Source organism: Muscardinus avellanarius (assembly GCF_963383645.1).
Source record: "Muscardinus avellanarius genome assembly, chromosome: 16".
Classification (NCBI taxonomy): Eukaryota; Metazoa; Chordata; class Mammalia; order Rodentia; family Gliridae; genus Muscardinus; species Muscardinus avellanarius.
In genome coordinates, this window is record NC_137802.1 from 46,502,833 (window position 1) to 46,523,177 (window position 20,345).

Here is a 20,345-nt window from a genome sequence, read left to right on the forward strand (position 1 = left end):
AAAATAAAAAATGAAAAAGGCTGGAGATTGAGCTGGGCGTGGTGGCGCACGCTTGTCATCCCAGCATCCAGGGGGCTGAGACCGGAGGATCGCGGTTCGCGGACAGCCTCAGCTACTCAGTGAGGCCCTCCGTAACTTAGTGAGACCCTGTTTCAAAATAAATAATAAAAAACAGGGGGTTAGGGGGTGTAGCTCGGAGGTTGAATGCCTGGGTTTCATTCCCAGACCCGCAAAAAAAAAAAAAAAAAGGACATCTGAATTCTTGTGCCATTTTGGGCTTGTTTAATACAATCAGTTAGAGAAAGAGGCCTGAAGAGAGGGAAGAAAGCTTTGCTCAAACTCCACCCTTAGGGCTAGAACTAAGGACAGAGTACCAACATATTCAAGGGCTGGCCTTGATTGGCAAAGGTACAACTTGGAAGATAACCACTTAGTATAGCTCAGATCTCTAGACAATAACCAGGTCAGTTCCTTTCCAGGGCCCTTGTACTCGGGTCTCCGGGAAGAATGGGCACTGTAGGTGAGAGGCTGATACAGCTAGAATTATGTGACTTAGGTAGTCACCACAAGGATGGAAGCAGAAGCTCCGAGCACTGTCCTATAGGGAGTGGACATGACCACCTTATGGGCAGCAGACCTAAGTAAGGCCCTAAAGATTTCAGGTTAGGCAGGATTTTGACTCACATATAGTAGAAGCTCTATGTTCTACTCGATAAAATCTATGCACAGTGTAGACCCAACGGGCTGGGGCACTTATAAAGAGTGGCAGAACACGTGGTCTTCAAAGATCTGCTTCTCTGACGCTAGGAAGGCCTTTTGGCAAATCGGACAATTCAAAAGCAGGGTCTGCATTTGCTGCTCCAAGGTGTGGTCGCAGATTCCATCAGCAAAGCCAGATTTGCAGGCGAAGTGTTTCTTGATGAAGAAGGGAGGAAGAACAAACAGGTCAGTGCAAATATGAGTTCTGTGTGGCAGAGAGACAAAGCTATCTTGTTTTAAATGGATCCTCAATGCCTAGTTATGATGGGAACAAACACGATAGGCGCTCAAGAAATAAAGCATGAATAACCCAGCGTGGGGGCGCACGCTTGCGATCCTAGTACCTGGGAGGCTGAGACGGAGGATCGAGGTTCGCAGACAGCCTCAGCTACATACATAGTGAGGCCCTTTGCGACTCAGTGAGACCCTACTTCAAAATAAAGAATAAAAGCCGGGCGTGGTGGCGCACGCTTGTAATCCCCGCGCTTGGGTGGCTGAGACGGGAGGATCGCACAGGTTCAAAGCCAGCCTCAGCTGCTTAGTGAGGCTCTCGGCAACTTAGTGAGACCCTGTTTTCAAATAAAATATAAAATAGGTCTGGGAGTATAGCCCGGAGGTAGAAAGCCTCTGGGTTCCACCTCCAGTACCACCAAAAAATGAATAAATAAATAAAATCTCATATTATTATTATTTCTTTTCTGCGGGTCTGGGGATGGAATCTCATTAATCAAATACTTACCATGCTGGAGGCAGAACTTTCTTGAATGCCTGTGGGCAAGAAAAAGACTTCAATGAATGAAACACTATCACCCTTGATTTTCAGCTGGGTTCTAAAAGATATTTTCTATAGGCTTCTTTATTCCCTCTCCGCCTGCCTCTGTCTCCCTTATATGCACCATTTACTTCTGTCAGAGAAAAGCTAGGGGGAGAAAAAAAAAATCAGGCAGTGGCATTTTCTTTTTTTTCTTTTGGTGGTACTGGTGGTGGAACCTAGAGGCCTTCTACCTCTGGGCTGTGCTCCCAGAGCTATTTTATATTTTATTTGGAAACAGGGTCTCACTTAGTTGCTGAGAGCCTCACTAAGTAGCTGAGGCTGGCTTCGAACCTGTGTGAGCCTCCTGTCTCAGCCTCCCAAGCGTGGGGATTACAAGCGTGCGCCACCATACCCAGCCAGTGGCATTTTCTTTTTTTGTCTTTTTTTGGCAGGGCTGGGATGGAACCCAGGGGCATTCGACCTCCGAACTACACCCCTGCCCTATTTTTTATTCTTTATTTTTGAAAGAGGGTCTCACTAAGTTGCAAAGGGCCTCACTAAGTAGTACCTGAGGCTGTCTGCGAACCACGATCCTCCTGTCTCAGCCTCCCGAATGCTGGGATTACAAGCATGCGCCACCATGCCCGGTATAAGAAGTGGCATTTTCAATAACTATATATATATAATGTTATATAATGTTATGTTAAATGCTTGTATATAAAAATATATGAAATATATGTTTTTAGGTTTCATAGATGTTATATTTTGCCTTTTTTCAGTTAATTGAAAAGTAGTTGCCCGGACAGGTGTGGTGGCGCTCGCTTGTAACCCCAGAATTCAGGAGGCTGAGATGGAGGATCATGGTTCACTGATAGCTTCAGCTACTTAGTGAGGCCCTTTGCAACTTAGTGAGACCTTGTTTCAAAATAAAGAATAAAAGCAGGGCGTGGTGACGCACGCTTGTAATCCCTGCGCTTGGGAGGCTGAGACAGGAGGATCACACAGGTTCAAAGCCAGCCTCAGCTGCTTAGTGAGGCTCTCAGCAACTTAGTGAGACTCTGTTTCCAAATAAAATATAAAATAGGTCTGGGAGTATAGCCCGGAGGTAGAAAGCCCCTGGGTTCCACTCCCAGTACCACCAAAAAAGAAAAGAATAAAAAATAGAGCAGGGGCCGGGGGTGGCGCACGCCTGTAATCCCAGCATTCGGGAGGCTGAGACCAGAGGATCACGGTTCGCAGTCTCAGCTACTTAGTGAGGCCCTCCGCAACTTAGTGAGACCCTGTTTCAAAATAAAGAAAAATAGGGCAGGGGTATAGCTCAGATGTCAAATGCCTCTGGGTTCCATCTCCAGACCCGCAAAAAAAAAAAAAAAAAAAAAAAAAAGAGCAGGGATTGTAGCTCTGAGGTCAAACGCCCCTGGGTTCCATCCCTAGACCCACACACAAAAAAAGTAGTTGCTGGGCATGGTGGCGCATGCTTGTAATCCCAGAAGTAGGGAGGCTGAGACTGAAGGACTGCAGGTTTATGGCCAGCCTCAGCTACTTAGTGAGGCCCTTTGCAACTCAATGAGACCCTGTTTCAAAAAAAAGAATAAAAATAGGGCTGGGGCTATAGGCTAGGAGGTAGAATATCCCTGGTTCCTTCCCCAGTTCCGGGGTGGGGAGGAGTATGTACAGATGTGACAGGATTCCTCTAGCCTCTCCACATCTGTAATTGTGAGGATGGTTATGTTACCAAGTACATCTTGTATTTTCACAGCTTATGCATCAGTAAACACTCTGTAGTAATGTTTTCAAATTTTTATACAAAGCTGTGTGTGGTGGTGCATACTTGCAATCCCAGCCCTTGGGAGGCTGAGACAGGAGGATGATGCAGGTTCAAAGCCAGCCTCAGCTACTTAGTGAGGCTCTCAGCAACCTCTGTTTCTAAATAAAATATAAAATAGAGCCGGGCGTGGTGGTGCATGCTTGTAATTCCAGCATTTGGGAGACTGAGACAGGAGGATCACGGTTCGTGGACAGCCTCAGCTACTTAGTGAGGCTCTTTGCAACTCAGTGAGACTGTTTCAAAAAAATAAAGAATAAAAAATAGGCCTGGGGGTATAGCTGGGCATGGTGGCTCCTGTTTGTAACTCCAGCATTTGGGAGGATGACACAGGAAGATCACAGTTCACAGACAGCCTCAGCTACTTAGTGAGCCCTCTGCAAATTAGTGAGATACGGTTTCAAAATAAAGAATAAAAAATAGGGCTGGGAGTGTAGCTCGGAGATAGAATGGCTCTTGGAGCCATCCCCAGTACCACCAAAAAAAAAAAAAAAAAGTAATTTACTTTGTTTTTGGTGATGGTGCTGGAGATAGTGCCTAGGACTACACAAATATTCTACCACTGAGCTACATTCCCAACAATTTGGTTTCTTTCTTTTTTTTTTTTTTTTTGCGGTACTAGGGATGGAACCCAGGGACATTCTACCTCTGAGCTACATTCCCAGCCCTAATTTTTCTTTTTCTTTTTTTTTTTTTGGTACTGGAGGTGGAAGCCAGGGGCTTTTCTACCTCTGGACTATATTTCCAGACCTCCCCCCCCCCCATATATATAGGTAGATAGATAGATAAAATTTTTTTTTTGCGGGTCTGGGGATGGAACCCAGAGGCATTTGACCTTCAAGCTACACCCCTTGCCCTATCTTTTAATTCTTTATTTTGAAACAGGGTCTCACTCAGTTGCAGAGGACCTCACTAAGTAGCTAAGGCTGGCTGCGAACCAGGATCCTCTAGTCTCAGCCTCCCAAATGCTGGGATTACAGCATGTGCCACCACGCCCGGCTCTGCCTTACCATTTTAGAGCTGCAGTGGAGCACACTCCTGCACCCTGGTAGGGCTGTGGGGTGTTGGGGAAGGCGCTGCCGTAACTGCCAGTTTCTGGGCAGCTTAACCTGCCTTTCCTGCTTCCATTTCCAAACCTAATTAGCTTCCATCGCTTTGCATGTGTATATCTTTTACACAAAGACATTTCTCTGATTTATACATTTGGAATATAGCCGTGGGACTCAATTTGTGTCTGCTGCCTCTAGGCGAATGATCTGATTTGCGTCTTCTAGATTCAGATTTATTTCTCAATTAACACTTCTCGCCTGGCAATCTTTCAATTGGGTCCTCAGTTTCTGCCCAGCAAGTCTTAACAATGAGATTGGTCTTAATTAGCATTTCATACAAGAAAAAAATTTAGTGGGGGAAAGGGATGCAGGCAAGGACCTTCCAGTTAGAATGGCAAAGCTGTCTTACCAGAATATGGGTTTCCGTAGACAAGACCTGGATTTGGTCTGGCACCTTCTTGATCGGAAGTAGGCCCTTGATATGGCAAAGAGTCAAAATCCAGACCCATGTAATTCAGCAATCTGCTGTTCTCCCTCTTTATGAGCTAAGGATAGAGGAGAATTTAGAAACACATTAAAAGACAACAACAAAGGCCCATCAGGAGCTGGTTAGATGTCTACTACAGCAGTTCTCAATGAACAATGAATCCTGAAGCCCAGTAAATGGTAAGCCACAATTCTTCAAAAGGGGAAGCAGCAGCCTCAGTAGTCCAAAGATGTGAACTTTTTATATCTGAATTTAAATATATTTTGTTTAGGCCGGGCGTGGTGGCGCACACTTGTAATCCCCACGCTTGGGAGGCAGAGACAGGAGGATCGCGCAGGCTCAAAGCCAGCCACACGCGCTGGATTAGGAAACCCTTTTTCCAAATAAAAATGTAAAAATAGGTCTGGGAGTGTAGCCCGGAGGTAGAAGGGCTTCCAGGAACCCCAGTACCACCAATAAATAAATAAATAAAATTAAAAAAAATATATATTTGTATGTATATTGTTTATATATTTGCAGTACTGGGAATTGAACTCAGGGGCATTCTACCTCTGAGCTATACCCCTAGCCCTATGTTTTATTATTTATTTATTTATTTATTTATTTATTTATTTATTTATTTATTTTTGCAGTACTGGGGGTGGAACCCAGGCACTTTCTACCTCTGAGCTATACCCCCAACCCTATTTTTATTCTTTATCTTAAAACAGGGTCTCACTAAGTTGCAGAGGGACTCACTAAGTTGCTGGAGCTGTCTGTGAACATGTCCATCCTCCTGTCTCAGCCTCATAAATATTAGAATTACAAGCATGTACCACCATGCCCAGCTCAAATCCTATTTTATTTTTATTTTGAAACAGGGTCTTACTAGGTTGATGATAGTTTCACTATTTGCTGAGGCTATCCTTGAACCTGTGATCCTCCTGTCTCAGCCTCCCAAGTACTGCGATTACAAGTGATACTACACCCGGCTTAAATTTCTTTTTTCATGTTGCAATTTGTATGTTACCTGCCCCTTGACCTTCAGACTAACCAGGAAAATTGGATTTCAAACTTAATATGTAATCATCTAAGTTAACAGAATGAGAATAAGACTAGAAATAGGCCTTCTGCAATCACAAAACACATTGGCACAAATAACATAATCAAGAGTAGCTAATGTAGTGGCCCATATTTATAATCCCAGTACTTCAGAGGCTCAGACTCAAGGACTGAAGGTTCAAGATCAATCTTGGCAACTTAGCAAGACTCTGTTTCAACATAAAAAATAAAATTGGGTTGGGGGTGTAGATCAGAGTCCCCAGTACCACAAAAACAAAACAAAATATACAAACAAACACAAGGAGTAGTAGTTATCAAAGGAGAGTTGGTTTTTAGTGAGTGTTGCGATTCAGTGTTGCAAGATGAAAAAAAAAATTTTTTTTTTTTTGGTGGTACTGGGGGTGGAACCCAGAGGCTTTCTACCTCCAGGCTATACTCCCAGACCTTTTTTAATATTTTATTTGGAAACAGGGTCTCACTAAGTTGCTGAGAGCCTCACTAAGTAGCTGAGGCTGGCTTCGAACCCGTGCGATCCTCCTGTCTCAGCCTCCCAAGCGCAGGGATTACAAGCGTGTGCCACCACGCCCGGCAAAAAATTCTTTTTTTTGGTGGTACTAGGGATTAAACCCAGAGGCATTCTACCTCTGAGCTATAACCCCAGCCCTATTTTTTATTCTTTATTTTGAAACAGGGTTTCTCTAAGTTGCAGAGGGCCTCACTAAGTAGCTGAGGCTGGCCGTCAACCCGGATCCTCCTGTCAGCCTCCCAAAGAGGATTACAAGCATGCACCACTGCGCACGGCTTGCAAAATGAAAAATTTTGGAGATTTGTTGTCCAACAATGTGAATTTATTTAATACTACTGGACTATATACTTAAAATTATTAAAATAGTACATTTAATGTTATACGGGGTTTGTTAACCACAATTAATTTTATTTTTGCAGTATTGGGGGGATTGAACACAGGAACATTCTACCTTTGAACTACAATCCAGACCAGTTTTTATTTCTTATTTGGAGACAGGGTCTCACTAGGTTGATGGGTGTGTCATTACTTCCTGACGCTATCTTTGAACCTATGATCTTCCTGTCTCAGTTTCCCAAGTACTAGGATTACAAGTGTATGCTACCACACCCAGCTCTGCCCTTTTTATCCTTTACTTTGAAACAAGGTCTCAGTAAATTGCAGAGGCCTCATTAAGTAGCTGAGGCTGACCACAAGCCTGCAATCCTCCTGTTTCAGCCTCTCAAGTACTAAAATTACAAGAGTATACCATCATACCCAGCTTTGTTAACCACAACTTAAAAAAGAAAAAGAAAAAAAAAAAAGACCCAGCAACAACAGTAGAAGTGGTTACTTGGAGGCATAGCCCAGAAAGGTACAGCAAGGGTAGAGATTCAAAACTGCTGGAGGTGGAGCCAGGCATGGTGGCGCACACTTGTAATCTCAGCACTTGGGAGGCTGAGAGAGGAGGATCGCATAGGTTCAAAGCCATCTACTGAGCGAGACTCTCAAAAACTTAGTGAGACCCTGTTTCCAAATAAGGTATAAAATAGGTCTGGGAGTATAGCCCAGAGGTAGAAAAGCCCCTGGGTTCCACCCCAGTAACACACACACACAAATTGCTGGAGGTGTAGATCTAACTGTAACAGGGAGAATGCATAGACACCTAGTTCTTTAATGCTGGGCATGAGAGTGACTTCAAGTGCAATCACTTTATCTGCTATCATCATCTTCGATCAGTCAATCAAAGCAATCAGAAATAACTTAAGCCTGACATGGTGGTGCATGCTTGTAATATCAGTACTTTGGAGGCTGAGATAGGAGGATCATAAGTTTGAGGACAGCCTCAGTGACTTAGTGAGGTCCTCTGGAACTTAGTAAGATCCTATTTCCAAATAAATAAAATCAGAGCTGGGTGTGGTGGCTCATGATTATAATCCCAGTACTTGGGAGCCCGAGACATGAGGATCGCAGGTTCATAGCCAGCCTCAGCAATTTAGTGAGACTCTGTTTCAAAATAAAGGATAAAAAAAGGTTGGGAGTGTAGATCAGAGGCAGAACACTCCTAGGTTCCATTCCCAGAACCACAAAAACAAACACACACACACACAAACAAATAAAATCAGGCTGGCTTGGGATATAGCTCAGAGGTAGAATGCCTCTAGGTTCAATTGCCAGTTGCTATACACATACAAAACAAACCCAGCAAATTAGTGTTTAATATGCAGCAGATAATAATGAGTTGGATAAGTGTGCGAACTGACGAAGAGCGTGAGCACAGCATTAGGAAGGCCCACCATGGGTCCAGCACTGGCGCAGACCACTACTTCTGCTCTTAGCTTGGTAGTGGAGAAAAAGGAAAAACATGTGTTGAAGGAAAGGGGTCTCTAGCTAGCATATAATCGATGTAGGAGGTCACACCACCCTCCCAAAAAGACAATACAATAGCTGTGATGTTAAAAGCAAATAAGCTAGGTCTTTAACAAGGCTGCTTTTTTTAAGACCACTACTTCCGCTGGGTGTGGGCAATCCCAGTACTTGGGAGGCTGAGACAGGGATTGCAGGTTTTTGGACAGCCTCAACTACTTAGTGAGGCCCTTCACTACTCTGTGAGACCCTGTTTCCAAATAAAGAATAAAAAAACAGGGCGGGGGGTGTAGCTTGTAGGTAGAATGCCCTGAATTCAATCCCCAGTTCCACAAAAAATAAAAAAAATAAAAGGATAAAAGACTACTGCTATGCCAAACAAGTTCCAATTTAGAACAAAGAAAGGTTTTATGGTAGATTAGTAAACTAGATTAAATTTATTCTTCGTTTTGGAGCAGCAGTTTCACCCACTGTCCCAGAAAGGGCCAATTTATTCAACTTTCCATGTTGTTGCCATATCTCAGGGCCATCCAGGTCCTTCCTCTCAAAGCCTTGGGCTTTCTATTCTTTCATAGACTTACATCATTTTCTTTTTCCAGTCTCTCTTTCTCTCTCTGCAGAACGTCACATATAATCTTATTCTCACTCACTTTTCTTGACAGGTCCATGTTTTCATCCTGTCAGTAACAACAAAATCAGAATTAGGATCACATACTGCAATCTGGGCCCGAGGCAGAAGACTGGAGAGGATCTGACCTTTGAAAGGGACAGGCCTGAGGTGTGGGCCAAGGGCAGAGCAGAGGCCAGAGCTGGCATGGGCATGCTGGGGAAAGGCGGAGGCTGGAGGTAGGAGCTGATTTAGCTGGGAGTGACCAAAGAGAGAAAAAGGCAGCTTGGGGAAACCCTCAAGACCGACATATCAAAATCAGGGCTAACTGGAACCTTGCCTAATCCCACCCAACCACAAAACAACCCTGTTTGTTCTGAATAAACACCTCACTCCATGGAGCCTGCAGTGTGTAGGCCTAGGTTGGTGTGACTGCCTCCCCGTGTGAGGACTGGTGTCCGAGGCTCAAGTTCCATGGAGGAAGGAAGAGGCTGGAAGAGGCTCCTTGTCCCAGGCCACAAGGAGCCCAGACGGAGGTCTTGAGCTTCCCAGAATGGAGGGCTGACCTAGGTAGGTTCGTGCTTCAGCACTGCCCATCTCCAACCTGCATTCGTACACATGCGCGTGTCTCACAGAGACACTTAAGCTAAACCTACTAGTTGTGGGTTTTGTTCCAAGCTTTTTTATTTGAATGTTGGTGCCCCAACTGCTGCGCACTTCTAGCTGAGCCTGCGGTAGTAACTGGAGGGGCTACCCGATGACGGCGCTGGCTGCAGGCTCCTTGGTCCCCATCCCCACTGGCTCCTGCTGGCTCTTCTGTTCCTGCTTCACTTCCTCAAAAGGCAGAAAGAAGAGAGGACTATCTGAGTCTGCACAAAACCTGCTCAGTGTTACAAAGCCTTCCCGAGACGCAGGCCCGGGCTGGGGCCTAGACTTCCAGGGACCCCTCTTTCCCTCTGGCCTCACACGCCACCCCGCCCTTTTTAGCAGGAAATCTCTCTCCTTAACAAGAGTGGACGTTTTCTGGGCCTGGTCTAAGGACCACAAGCTTTCGCGCCCCTGGCTTTCCTGGGCCCTCATCTCTGTCACCTACCAGCGCAGCAGCCCTGAGCTGCCTGATCTGTTTGTGGAGTCGTTGGCACTCTTTGTACTTCTCTAAGAAACAGGCTTTCCCGGCCTCTACCTTTGCCTTTAGGCGTTCCACCTCTTGTACTAACTGCTCCTCCACTCTTGTTTTCTTGTTCTTAGGCTCCTAAAGCATAAGACACACAGTCCATATAGTTAGAGGCCTTTTGGATGTCTGAAGAATTTTTAAAAAACTGCTATGACAGGTGGATAGCCCTTGAATCTATAAAAATATTCCATGAAAACCAAGGAAACCCAGACCTGTCACAGGAAGTTCAAACCTTAAATAAGTAGAAACTAAAACTTATTTCTCGAGGGATTAGCTGGGACTAGGTGGGAGATGGGGAGAGTAAACAGGGTAAGAAACAGTAGAAGGGAGGGTGGGCATGATCAAAGTATGATATACGTATGTACAGAAATGTCATAGTGAGATCTATTAATTTGTACAATTAATACATTAATAAAAAATCTAAATTCTTTGCTCTCTCAGAAATCATAAATTCACATGTGCTTAAAATTAAGTACTGACTGAATTGAAGGAATTGACTGCAACAAAACAGTGAAGACTGGGCTGAGGTATGGCTCAAGGGTAGAACACATGCTTAGTCTATGCAAAACTCAGGGTTTATTTATTTATTTATTTATTTATTTATTTATTTATTGTGGTGCTGGGGATGGAACTCACAGGCTTTCTACCTTTGGGCTACACTCCCAGACCTATATTATATTTTATTTGGAAACAAGGTCTCACTAAATTGCTGAGAGCCTCACTAAGTAGCTGAGGCTGGCTTCAAACTTGTGCAATCCTCCTGTCTCAGCCTCCCAAGTACTGGGATTACAAGCGTGTGCCACCACGCCCGGCTTATTTATTTTTTGAAACAGGGTCTTGTTAGGTTGATGAGTCTTATTATGTATTGAGGCTGTCCTCAAATTTTTCATCCTATCTCAGCCTCCCAAGTACTAGAATTACAGGACTGTGCCACCATGCCCAGCAAAACCTTGGGTTTAATTTCTAGCATCAAACAAACAAAAACTCAAAGAAGCTGGCACACACCTGTAATTCCAGCTTCTTGGGAGGCAAGTTTAGGCCATCCTGGGCAATTTAGCAAACGCCTTCTCAAAATAAAATAATAGTGCTCAGTGGCAAAGCACTTGCCTAGGGTGTGTGAGGCTCTGGGTTCAATCTCTAGTACCTTAACAAAGAAATAAAAATAGTGAAGCTGGGTGTGGTAGTACAGGCCTGCAATCCTAGTATTTGGAAGGCTCAGACAGGAGGATCACAAGTTTGAGGCGATAGCCTCAGCAATTTAGCCAGACTCTCAGCAACTTAGTGAGATCCATTTCAAAATTAAAAATATAAAATGTACCAAAATAAATAAAAGGGCTGGAAGTAAGCTGGGCGTGGTGGCGCATGCTTGTAATCCCAGCATTCGGGCGGCTGAGACCAGAGGATCGCGGTTCTTGGACAGCCTCAGCTACTTAGTGAGGCCCTTTGCAACTTAATGAGACCCTGTTTCAAACAAGACAGACAACACACAACCTATCTCAAGTGCACAGTAACCAAGTGTGGTGGAACGCAACTCCCAATTATAATTTCTCCACTTGGGACTGAGGGATTGAGGCCAGTGCATAGTAACTGAGTGAGACCCTCTTTCAAAACAAAAAATTAAATGGGCCTGGAGTATGGCTCAGAGGTAGAATGCTCCCTTGCATTCAATCTTCAGTACCACACACACAAAAATTAAATAAATAAATGAAGTGCACAGTAGCTACTCAGGCCCAGATATTGCTGCTATGTAGAAATATGGGTTTGATGCTGCCAGATTCTCTGGCAAATTTTTCAAAAATAGCTAGAAATATAAGTTTTTATGAGAAATATTCTCATTTTCAAATGTTGATAATTCAATTTGTAAAAAGCACCATGCAAGTGCTTTGAAAACTTTGTTCTACTCTTTATTTTCCTTAAATTTTTTTTTTTTTTTTTTTGTGGGTCTGGAACCCAGGGGCATTTGACCTCTGAGGTACACCCCCTGCCCTATTTTATTTTATTTTTTTGTGGGTCTGGAGTTTGAATCCAGGGGTATTCGACCTCCGAGCTACATTCCTGCCCTTTTTTTTTTTTTTTTTTGCGGGTCTGGGGATGGAACCCAGGGGCATTTGATCTCCGAGCTGCAGCCCCTGCCCTATTTTTTATTCTTTATTTTGAAACAGGGTCTCACTAAGTTGCAGAGGGCCTCACTAAGTAGGCTGAGGCTGGCCGCGATCTGTGATCCTCCTGTCTCCGCCTCCCGAATGCTGGGATTACAAGTGTACGACACCACGCCCGGTTCCTATTTTTGATTTTTTTAATTTATTTATTTATTTATTTATTTATTTATTTATTTATTTATTTATTTATTTATTTATTTTGTGGTACTGGGGTTCCTGGAAGCCCTTCTACCTCCGGGCTACACTCCCAGACCTATTTTATATTTTTATTTGGAAACAGGGTCTCCTAAGCCGGCGCGTGTGGCTGGCTTCGAACCGGTGCAATCTTCCTGTCTCTGCCTCCCAAGCGCGGGGATTACAAGCGTGCGCCACCACGCCCGGCTGATTCTTTATTTTGAAACAGGGTCTTACTAAGTTATGGAGGGCCTTACTAAGTAGCTGAGGCTGGCCGCAACAGTAATTGACTGAAGATGATTGAATAAATAAATGATGCACCCCTAGTATGAGCTACATTCCAATAGTTGGATAACCCCAAACATTAGGATTTCTCATGACCTTACATCAATTCAGAAAATAGTTTCCAGCACCTGTCAGCATCAGGAGGCTTCTTTTCCAACAATATATTATAAGAAACTATCAATTAGGCTTTCATTAATGTAACTGGTTTATGATAACTGCTCACATATTATAACAATTTGCTAGGAGTTTTATGATTGCCTCTTGTAGACTCTTTATAACCATTCATTTGTGTCCCTCAATAATTACAGGAGAGACTAGAAATTATTCTGTATGATTTCTAGCCCAAGGATATATGTGCTATAACTTGTTGATGTTTTCTTGTCTTTTTTTGGTACTGGGGATTGAACCCAGGGGCTTTCTACCTCCAAGCTATACCCCCATCTCTATTCCTTATCTATTTTATTTATTTTGGTGCTGGAGAGTAAACCCAGGGTCTACCTCTGAGCTACACCCCCAGCTCTAAAAAACTTTTTTTTTTTTAAATTTTGAAACAGGGTCTCAAAAAATGAAGAGGGCCTCACGAAAAATTGTGGAGGCTCACTTCAAACCTGATTCTCCTGTTTTAGCCAAGGACTAGGGTTATAGGTGCATGCCAATATGACTGTCATGACGTTTTAACTTTTTTTTTTGGTGGTACTGGGGATGCAACCCAGGGGCCTTTTACCTCCAGACTATACTCCCAGACCTATTTTATATTTTATTTGGAAACAGGGTCTCTTAAGCCAGCTGAAGCTGGCTCCAAACCTGCGTGATCCTCCTGTCTCAGCCTCCCAAGTGTGGGTATTACAAGCGTGCGCCACCACGCCTGGCATAACAGTTTAACTTTCAATACTCCTGCATCACTCATCACACATTAGACATGCCCATTTCCCCAAACACTTTGTAAATTCTCTGATCTTTTGGATAGAAAGTAAAATATCTAGAAGTATTCTAATCAGCCTTATTTATCTTCTTTGTCACCTGAAAACAGACCCTCCCCCCTTCCTTTCTTCAGGCCCTCTCCCACATAGCCATGCAAAGACAGACATGCCATTAACTCCTGTTGTTTCTTCGCTGCAGTAGTTTCTTTCTTTTTCATATCCTCCACTGTCTGCTCAAGCTTCTTCTGGTGCTCCCTCTGTAGAAAAACAAACTTCAGTATCAATGATGGGAAACCCCCACACACATACCACCCAGGGAAGGGCCTGCTGAACTCCTGAGCAAGTAGGAAGCAGAGGGAGAGGTACGTCTCTCGGTTGCCCAGTAAGATCATGAGATAACCTCACAAGACTGCTTCCTCTGAGACTCAGGTACATGATAAAGAAAGAACAATGTATATTCTCGTGGAAATACCAGAAAATTATATAACCTTCCATGGCTCTACCTGTTGAGTTAAACTGAGAAGGAGTTGACCATTTTCCTTTTTCAGAGTCTCCAACTCTTCTGTCTTAGCTTGATCTCCTTGAACAAGTTTCTCCATTTCTTTCTCTTGAGTTGATAGCTGAGCCTAAAGCAAAAGTAGTGAATACCACAAAGGTATAAAAGCAGGAGATGGACATGGCGCCACAAACGTATAATTCCAGTATTTGGGAGGCTAAGACGGGAGGATCACAGGTTCGTGACCAGTCTCAGCTCAGGGAGGCCCTCTACAACTTACTGAAATCCTGTTTCAAATGAGGAATAAAAATAGAGCTTGGAGCCGGGTGTGGTGGCACATGCTGGTAATCCCTGCGCTTGGGAGGCTGAGACAGGAGGATCGCACAGGTTTGAAGCCAGCCTCAGCTACTTAGTGAGACCATGTTTCCAAATAAAGTATAAAATAGGTCTAGAAGTATAGCCTGGAGGTAGAAAACCCCCTGGGTTCCACCCCCAGTACCACCAAACAAACAAACAAACAACATAAAGCTGAGTCTGGTATGGTAACACATACTTGTAATCCCAATACTCGGGAGGCTTGAGACAGGAGGATCACAGGTTTGCTGCCAGCCTAGGCTACTTAGTGAAGCCCTCCCCAATTTAGTTGAGACTCTGTTTCAAAATAAAGAATAAAGCTGGGTGTGGTGGTACATGTTTGTAATCCCAACACTTGGGAGGCTGAGACAGGAGGATTCTGTAGGTTTGAAGCCAACCTCAGCTACTTAGTGAGACTGTCAGCAACTTAGTGAAACCCTGTTTCCAAACGAAATATAAAATAGGTCTGGGAGTGTAGCCTGGGGGTAAAAAGCCCTGGGTTCCATTCCAAGTACCAAAAAAGAAAAGAAAAAAAAAAAAGAATATAAAGGCCGGGCATGGTGGCGCACTCTTGTTGTAATCCCCGCACTTGGGAGGCGGAGACAGGAGGCTTGCACAGGTTCGAAGCCAGCCGTGTGCGCTGTCTTAAGAGACCCTGTTTCCAAATATAAAAAGTATAAAAATAGGTCTGGGAGTGTAGCCCGGAGATAGAAGGGATTCCAGGAACCCCAGTACCACCAAAAAAAAAAAAAAAAAAAAAAAAAAAAAAAAAAAAAAAAAAAGAATATAAAATATAGGGCTGAAGGTGTAGCTAGGAGATAGAACACACATGGTTTCAATCCCCAGTACTGGGAAAAAAAAAAAAAAAAAAAAAAAAGAGCTGTGTTTCCCTAGCAACTCCCAATGGCCAAAAATCCCTTAGAATATTTTTTTTTTTTTTTTTTTTTTGGTGGTACTGGGGTTCCTGGAAACCTTTCTACCTCCAGGCTACACTCCCAGACCTGTTTTATACTTTTTATTTGGAAACAGGGTCTCTTAAGCCAGCGAGGCTGGCTCCGAACCTGCACGATCCTCCTGTCTCCGCCTCCCAAGCCAGGGGATTTACAAGCGTGCGCCCCCACGCCCGGCTCCTTAGAACATCTTAAAAAATATTTTTTGATGATACTGGGGATTTACACCTTCAGCCCTATTTTGCTTTTTATTTTATTTTTTCGTGGTACTGGAGATTGAATCCAGGGGCATTCCCCTTCTAAGCTACACTCCCAGCCCTATTTTATTCTTTATTTCGAAACGGTCTAAGTTTCAGTGGGCCTTACAGAGTAGCTGAGGTTGGCTGCGAACCTGTGATCCTCTTATTTCAGCCTCCCATGTAATGAGATTAAAAGTGTGTACCACCACCATACCTGGCTCTATTTTATTATAATTAAATTAATTAATTAATTAATTTTTTTGTTGGTACTGGAGGTGGATGGAACCCAGAGGCTTTCTACCTCCAGGCTATACTACCAGACCCATTTTATATTTTATTTGGAAACAGGGTCTCACTAAGTTGCTGAGAGCCTCACTAAGTAGCTGAGGCTGTCTTCGAACCTGCGTGATCCTCCTGTCTCAGCCTCCCAAGTGCGGGGACTACAAGCATGCGCCACCCCGCCCGGCTATTTTTATTTTATTTATTTTTTTGGTACTGGAGATGTAGCCCAGGGGGCATTCTACCTCCGAACTACACTGCCCAGCCCAATTTTTATTCTTTATTTTGAAACAGGGTCTGAGTTGGAAAGGGCTTCACTAAGTAGCTGAGGCTGTCCGCGAACCGCGATCCTCTGGTCTCAGCCTCCCAAATGCTGGGATTACAAGCATACGTCACCACACCCTGCTATTTTTTATTCTTTTGCAGTAGTGGGGATGGAACCCAGAAGCATTCTACCTCTGAGTGACACCTCAGCCCTATTTTTTTTTCTTTATTTTTTTGAAACAGGTCTCACTGAGTTGCAAAGGACCTCATTAAGTAGCTGAGGCTGTCTGTGAACCGCGATCCTCCTGTCTCAGCCTCCCAAATGCTGAGATTTCAAGCATACGCCACCACTCCTGGCTTATTTTATTTTGAAATAGGATTTCACTAAATTCTGGAGAGTCTCACTAAATTGCTGAGGCTGGCCTTGAGCCTGTGATTGTCCTTGTCTCAGACTCCTAAGTATTGAGATTACATCTAGCTTATTTTTCTTTTCGTACTGGGTATGGAACCTAGGGGCATTGCCTCCAAGTTACACCCCCAGCCAGAATTTTTTATTCTTTATTTTGAAACTGGGTCTCACTGATTTGTAAAGAACCTCACTAAGTAGCTGAGGCTGTCTGTGAACCGCGATCCTCCAGTCTCAGCCTCCCAAATGCTGGGATTACAAGCGTGCGCCACCACACCCGGCTTGAGACCCTGTTTCCAAATAAAGAATAAAAAAACAGGGCAGGGGGTGTAGTTTGGAGTTCAAATGCCCCTGGGTTCCATCCCCAGACCCACAAAAAAAAAAAAAAAAAAAAAAAAAAAGAATAAAAAGCCAGGCATGGTGGCACACGCTTATAATCCCAGCATTCAGGAGGCTGAGACAGGAGGATGCAGGTTCAAAGCCAGCCTCAGATACTTAGTGAGGCCCTTTACAACTCAGTGAGACACTGCTTCAAAATAAAGAATTAAAAAAAAAAATAGGGCTGAGGGTGTCGCTGGGAAGTAGAATGCCCTCGGGTTCCATCCCCAGTACCAAAAAAATAAATTAAAATAATTTAAGGAATAAAAAAATTGGTCTGGGGGTATAGCTCAGAGTTAGGTTCGATCCCTAGTACTCTCCCCCAACTATTATTAATTTAATGTTTTTGGCACTGGGGGTGGAACCCAGGGGCTTTTCTACCTCCAGGCTATACTCCCAGACCTATTTTATACTTTATTTGGAAACAGGGTCTCACTAAATGGCTGAGAGCCTCACTAAGTACCTGAGGCTGGCTTCGAACCTGTGTGATCCTCCTTTCTCAGCCTCCTAAGCACGGGGATTACAAATGTGCACCGTCACGCCCGGCTCTGGCTTTTTTATTTGAAACAGGGTCTAAGTTGCTGAGGCTGACCTCAAACCTGTAATCCTCCTGTCTCAACCTCCGAAGCATGGGAATACTGGAACTACAGGTATGTGCCACTGTGCCCAGCACTTTTTTTTTGGTGGTGCTGGGAATTTAACCCAGGGGACATTCTTCCTTCTAGCTACACCCCTAGCATGATTTTTTTGTTCCTTATTTTGAAACAGAGTCTCACTAAGTTGCAAAGAGCCTCACTAAATTGAGGCTGACCATAAACTTGCGATTCTCCTGTTTCAGTCTTCCAGGAACTGGGATTACAAACTTGCGCCACCACCCCCAGCTGTGCCCAACTTTGGGTAAGATTTTCTTAAAAAGACTGTATGGCTAAGAGCTGTGCGTGGTAACGCAGGCTTGTAATCCCAGTACTTGGGAGGCTGAGACAGGAGGACCCGGGTTTCTAGCCAGCTTCAGTTACTTAGTGAGGCTCTCTGCAACTTAGTGAGACTCTGTTTCAAAATAAGGAATAAAAACTAAGGATGGGTGTGTAGATTGGAGGTGAATGCCCCAGGGTTCCATTCCCATTATTGAAAAGAGAAAACAGGGGGAAAAAAAGGTGTCTGAAGTGAACTGGTATAAATGACTGCCATTCATTTTAAGAGCTCTTGAAGCTGGGTGTGGTGGCATACGCTTGTGATCCCAACATTTGGGAGGCTGAGACAGGAGGATCGCAGTTTGCAGACAGCCTCATCTACAGACAGCCTCAGCTATGTAGTGAGGCCCTATGCAACTCAGTGAGACCCTATCTCAAAATAATACAAATAAGGGCTTGGAGTATAGCTGGTAGGTTGAATGCTCCTGGGTTTCATCCCCAATACCACACACACACACAAAAAGAGCTCTTGATATATATAAATTATTCAGTTCTTTGTGGACCATGACTGTTGAAAACGTATGTGGCAAAGCCGGGCATGGTGGTGCACGCTTGTAATCCCAGCATTTGGGAGGCTGAGACAGAAGGATCGCAGTTCGCAGCCAGCCTCAGCTACTTAGTGAGGCCCTCTGCAACTCAGTGAGACCCGGTTTCAAAATAAAGAATAAAAGATAGGGCTGGGGGTGTCGCTCAGAAGTAGAATGCTCCTGGGTCCAATCCCTAGTACCAAATAAAAACAAAAACAACTGTGTGGCAAAAGGATCACCTGAATAAAAAGTGTGTAATCTGAAACTTTAGCCTGATGCTTTTGGGCACTTACTACCATGACATGCACCTTTCTGGGCCACCAGATTAGGGGCAGCCAAGTCTGGCATCCCTACCTGCAGCTGATCCACTCTGCTCCCCATCTTCTCATTTTCGGAGGACATCTTCTGGTTGTGTTCTTTCAGTCTGTGGAGAGGGAGGCGACTCTGTGAACCGCTTAGCGATGGCAGGTTAGTTCCCCTGGGCTTACGTGGCTTACATGGCCCTCAGCCAGTTGATCACACCTCTCATTTTCATAACAGAGTGTTCTCTTTGTGTGTGTGCATGGCACTGGGGATAGAACCCAGGGGCATTCTACCTCTGAGATACACCCCTATCCCTATTTTATTTTGAAACAGGTCTCACCAAATTGCTGAGGCTGGCCTCAAACCTCCAATCCTCCTGTCTGTACTTCCCAAGTACTGAGGAAGAATGTTTTGAACAAGTTTAAGAAATCTCATCTGACCATGTAAGGGGGTGTCTTTGACACAGCAGCTCCTCTATCCAAGAATCATAGGACAAACTCACTGAAGCAGCTCCGTCTCCCAACAGGCCTTTTGCTCGTTCACTTTCTGCTCCAACTTCTTACTGATGCTCTGGAGAGTTTCTAGCTCCTCCTGTAAATTGAAGGTCATCAGAGGGACAGACCATTTTTTTTCTTTTCTTTTTCTTTTTTTGTGGCACTGGGAATTGAACTCAGGGGGCATTCAACCTCTGATATACACCCCTAGCCCGATTTTTTTTTATTCTTTGTTTTTGAAACTGGGTCTCAGTAAGTTGTGGAGGGCCTTACCGAGTAGCTAATGTTGGCAGCAAACCTGCAATCCTCTGTCAGTCTCCCAAGCACTGGGATTACAAGCCTGTGCCACCATGCCTGGCTAGGGCAGACCATTTCTAAGACTTGTTTTAGTATCTTAGGCCATTAACAGATATTTATTGAGCACCTACTGTATGTCAGGCATAGTATGACACAGCAGTGAATAAAATATCCAAGTAAGAGCATTTCCATGTGAAAATGATTTTAATATATCCCTTTATATGGAAAGGATATATATGTATACATATATATTTTTTACTTTTACCTTTTTTTTTTTGCATTGCTGGGGATCAAATGGGGATCTTTCCATATTAAAAATGTACCTAACCGAGTGTGGTAGTACACACTTATAATCCTTGGGAGGCTGAGGCAGGAAGACTGCAGGTTCAAGATCAGCCTCAGAAACTTAGCAAGATTCTTAATGACCTAATTAGATGCTGTTTCAAAACAAAAAATAAAAAGTGCTATGGGTGTAGCTAAAGGACCACCTCTGGTTTCAATCCCCTGTAGGAAAAAAAAAGATCTAGCTAAATTATCATATGCTAGCCTCAAACCTGTCGTCCTCCTGTCTCAGCCTTCCAAGTACTAGAATTACAAGTATGTGCCACCATGCCTGTTTTTGTTTTTTTTTTTTAATTTTGAAACAGGGTCTCATTAAATTTCTAATGCTAAGCCGGGCATGGTGGCGCACACTTGTAATCCCAGCATTTGGGAGGCTGAGACTGGAGGATTGTAGTTCGCAGACAGCCTCAGCTACATTAATGAGGCCCTCAGCAACCCAG

The 20,345-nt window shown here is 44.0% G+C and overlaps 1 protein-coding gene across 1 annotated transcript in view; it reads right to left on the bottom strand.

The window, feature by feature from the left end:
- Positions 1-650: 650 nt before the first annotated feature.
- The window catches only part of CALCOCO2 (calcium binding and coiled-coil domain 2), a 39,074-nt gene continuing 19,379 nt past the window's right edge, over positions 651-20,345 (bottom strand). The window contains exons 6-13 of the mRNA XM_080713721.1: positions 19,275-19,363; positions 18,824-18,893; positions 14,109-14,231; positions 13,776-13,862; positions 8,868-8,963; positions 4,797-4,932; positions 1,499-1,527; positions 651-915 (exon numbers count right to left, since the gene is read on the bottom strand). Of these exons, the coding sequence (XP_080569847.1) occupies positions 754-915; positions 1,499-1,527; positions 4,797-4,932; positions 8,868-8,963; positions 13,776-13,862; positions 14,109-14,231; positions 18,824-18,893; positions 19,275-19,363 (792 nt within the window). The 3' untranslated portion in view covers positions 651-753. The remainder of the gene's footprint in view (positions 916-1,498; positions 1,528-4,796; positions 4,933-8,867; positions 8,964-13,775; positions 13,863-14,108; positions 14,232-18,823; positions 18,894-19,274; positions 19,364-20,345) is intronic.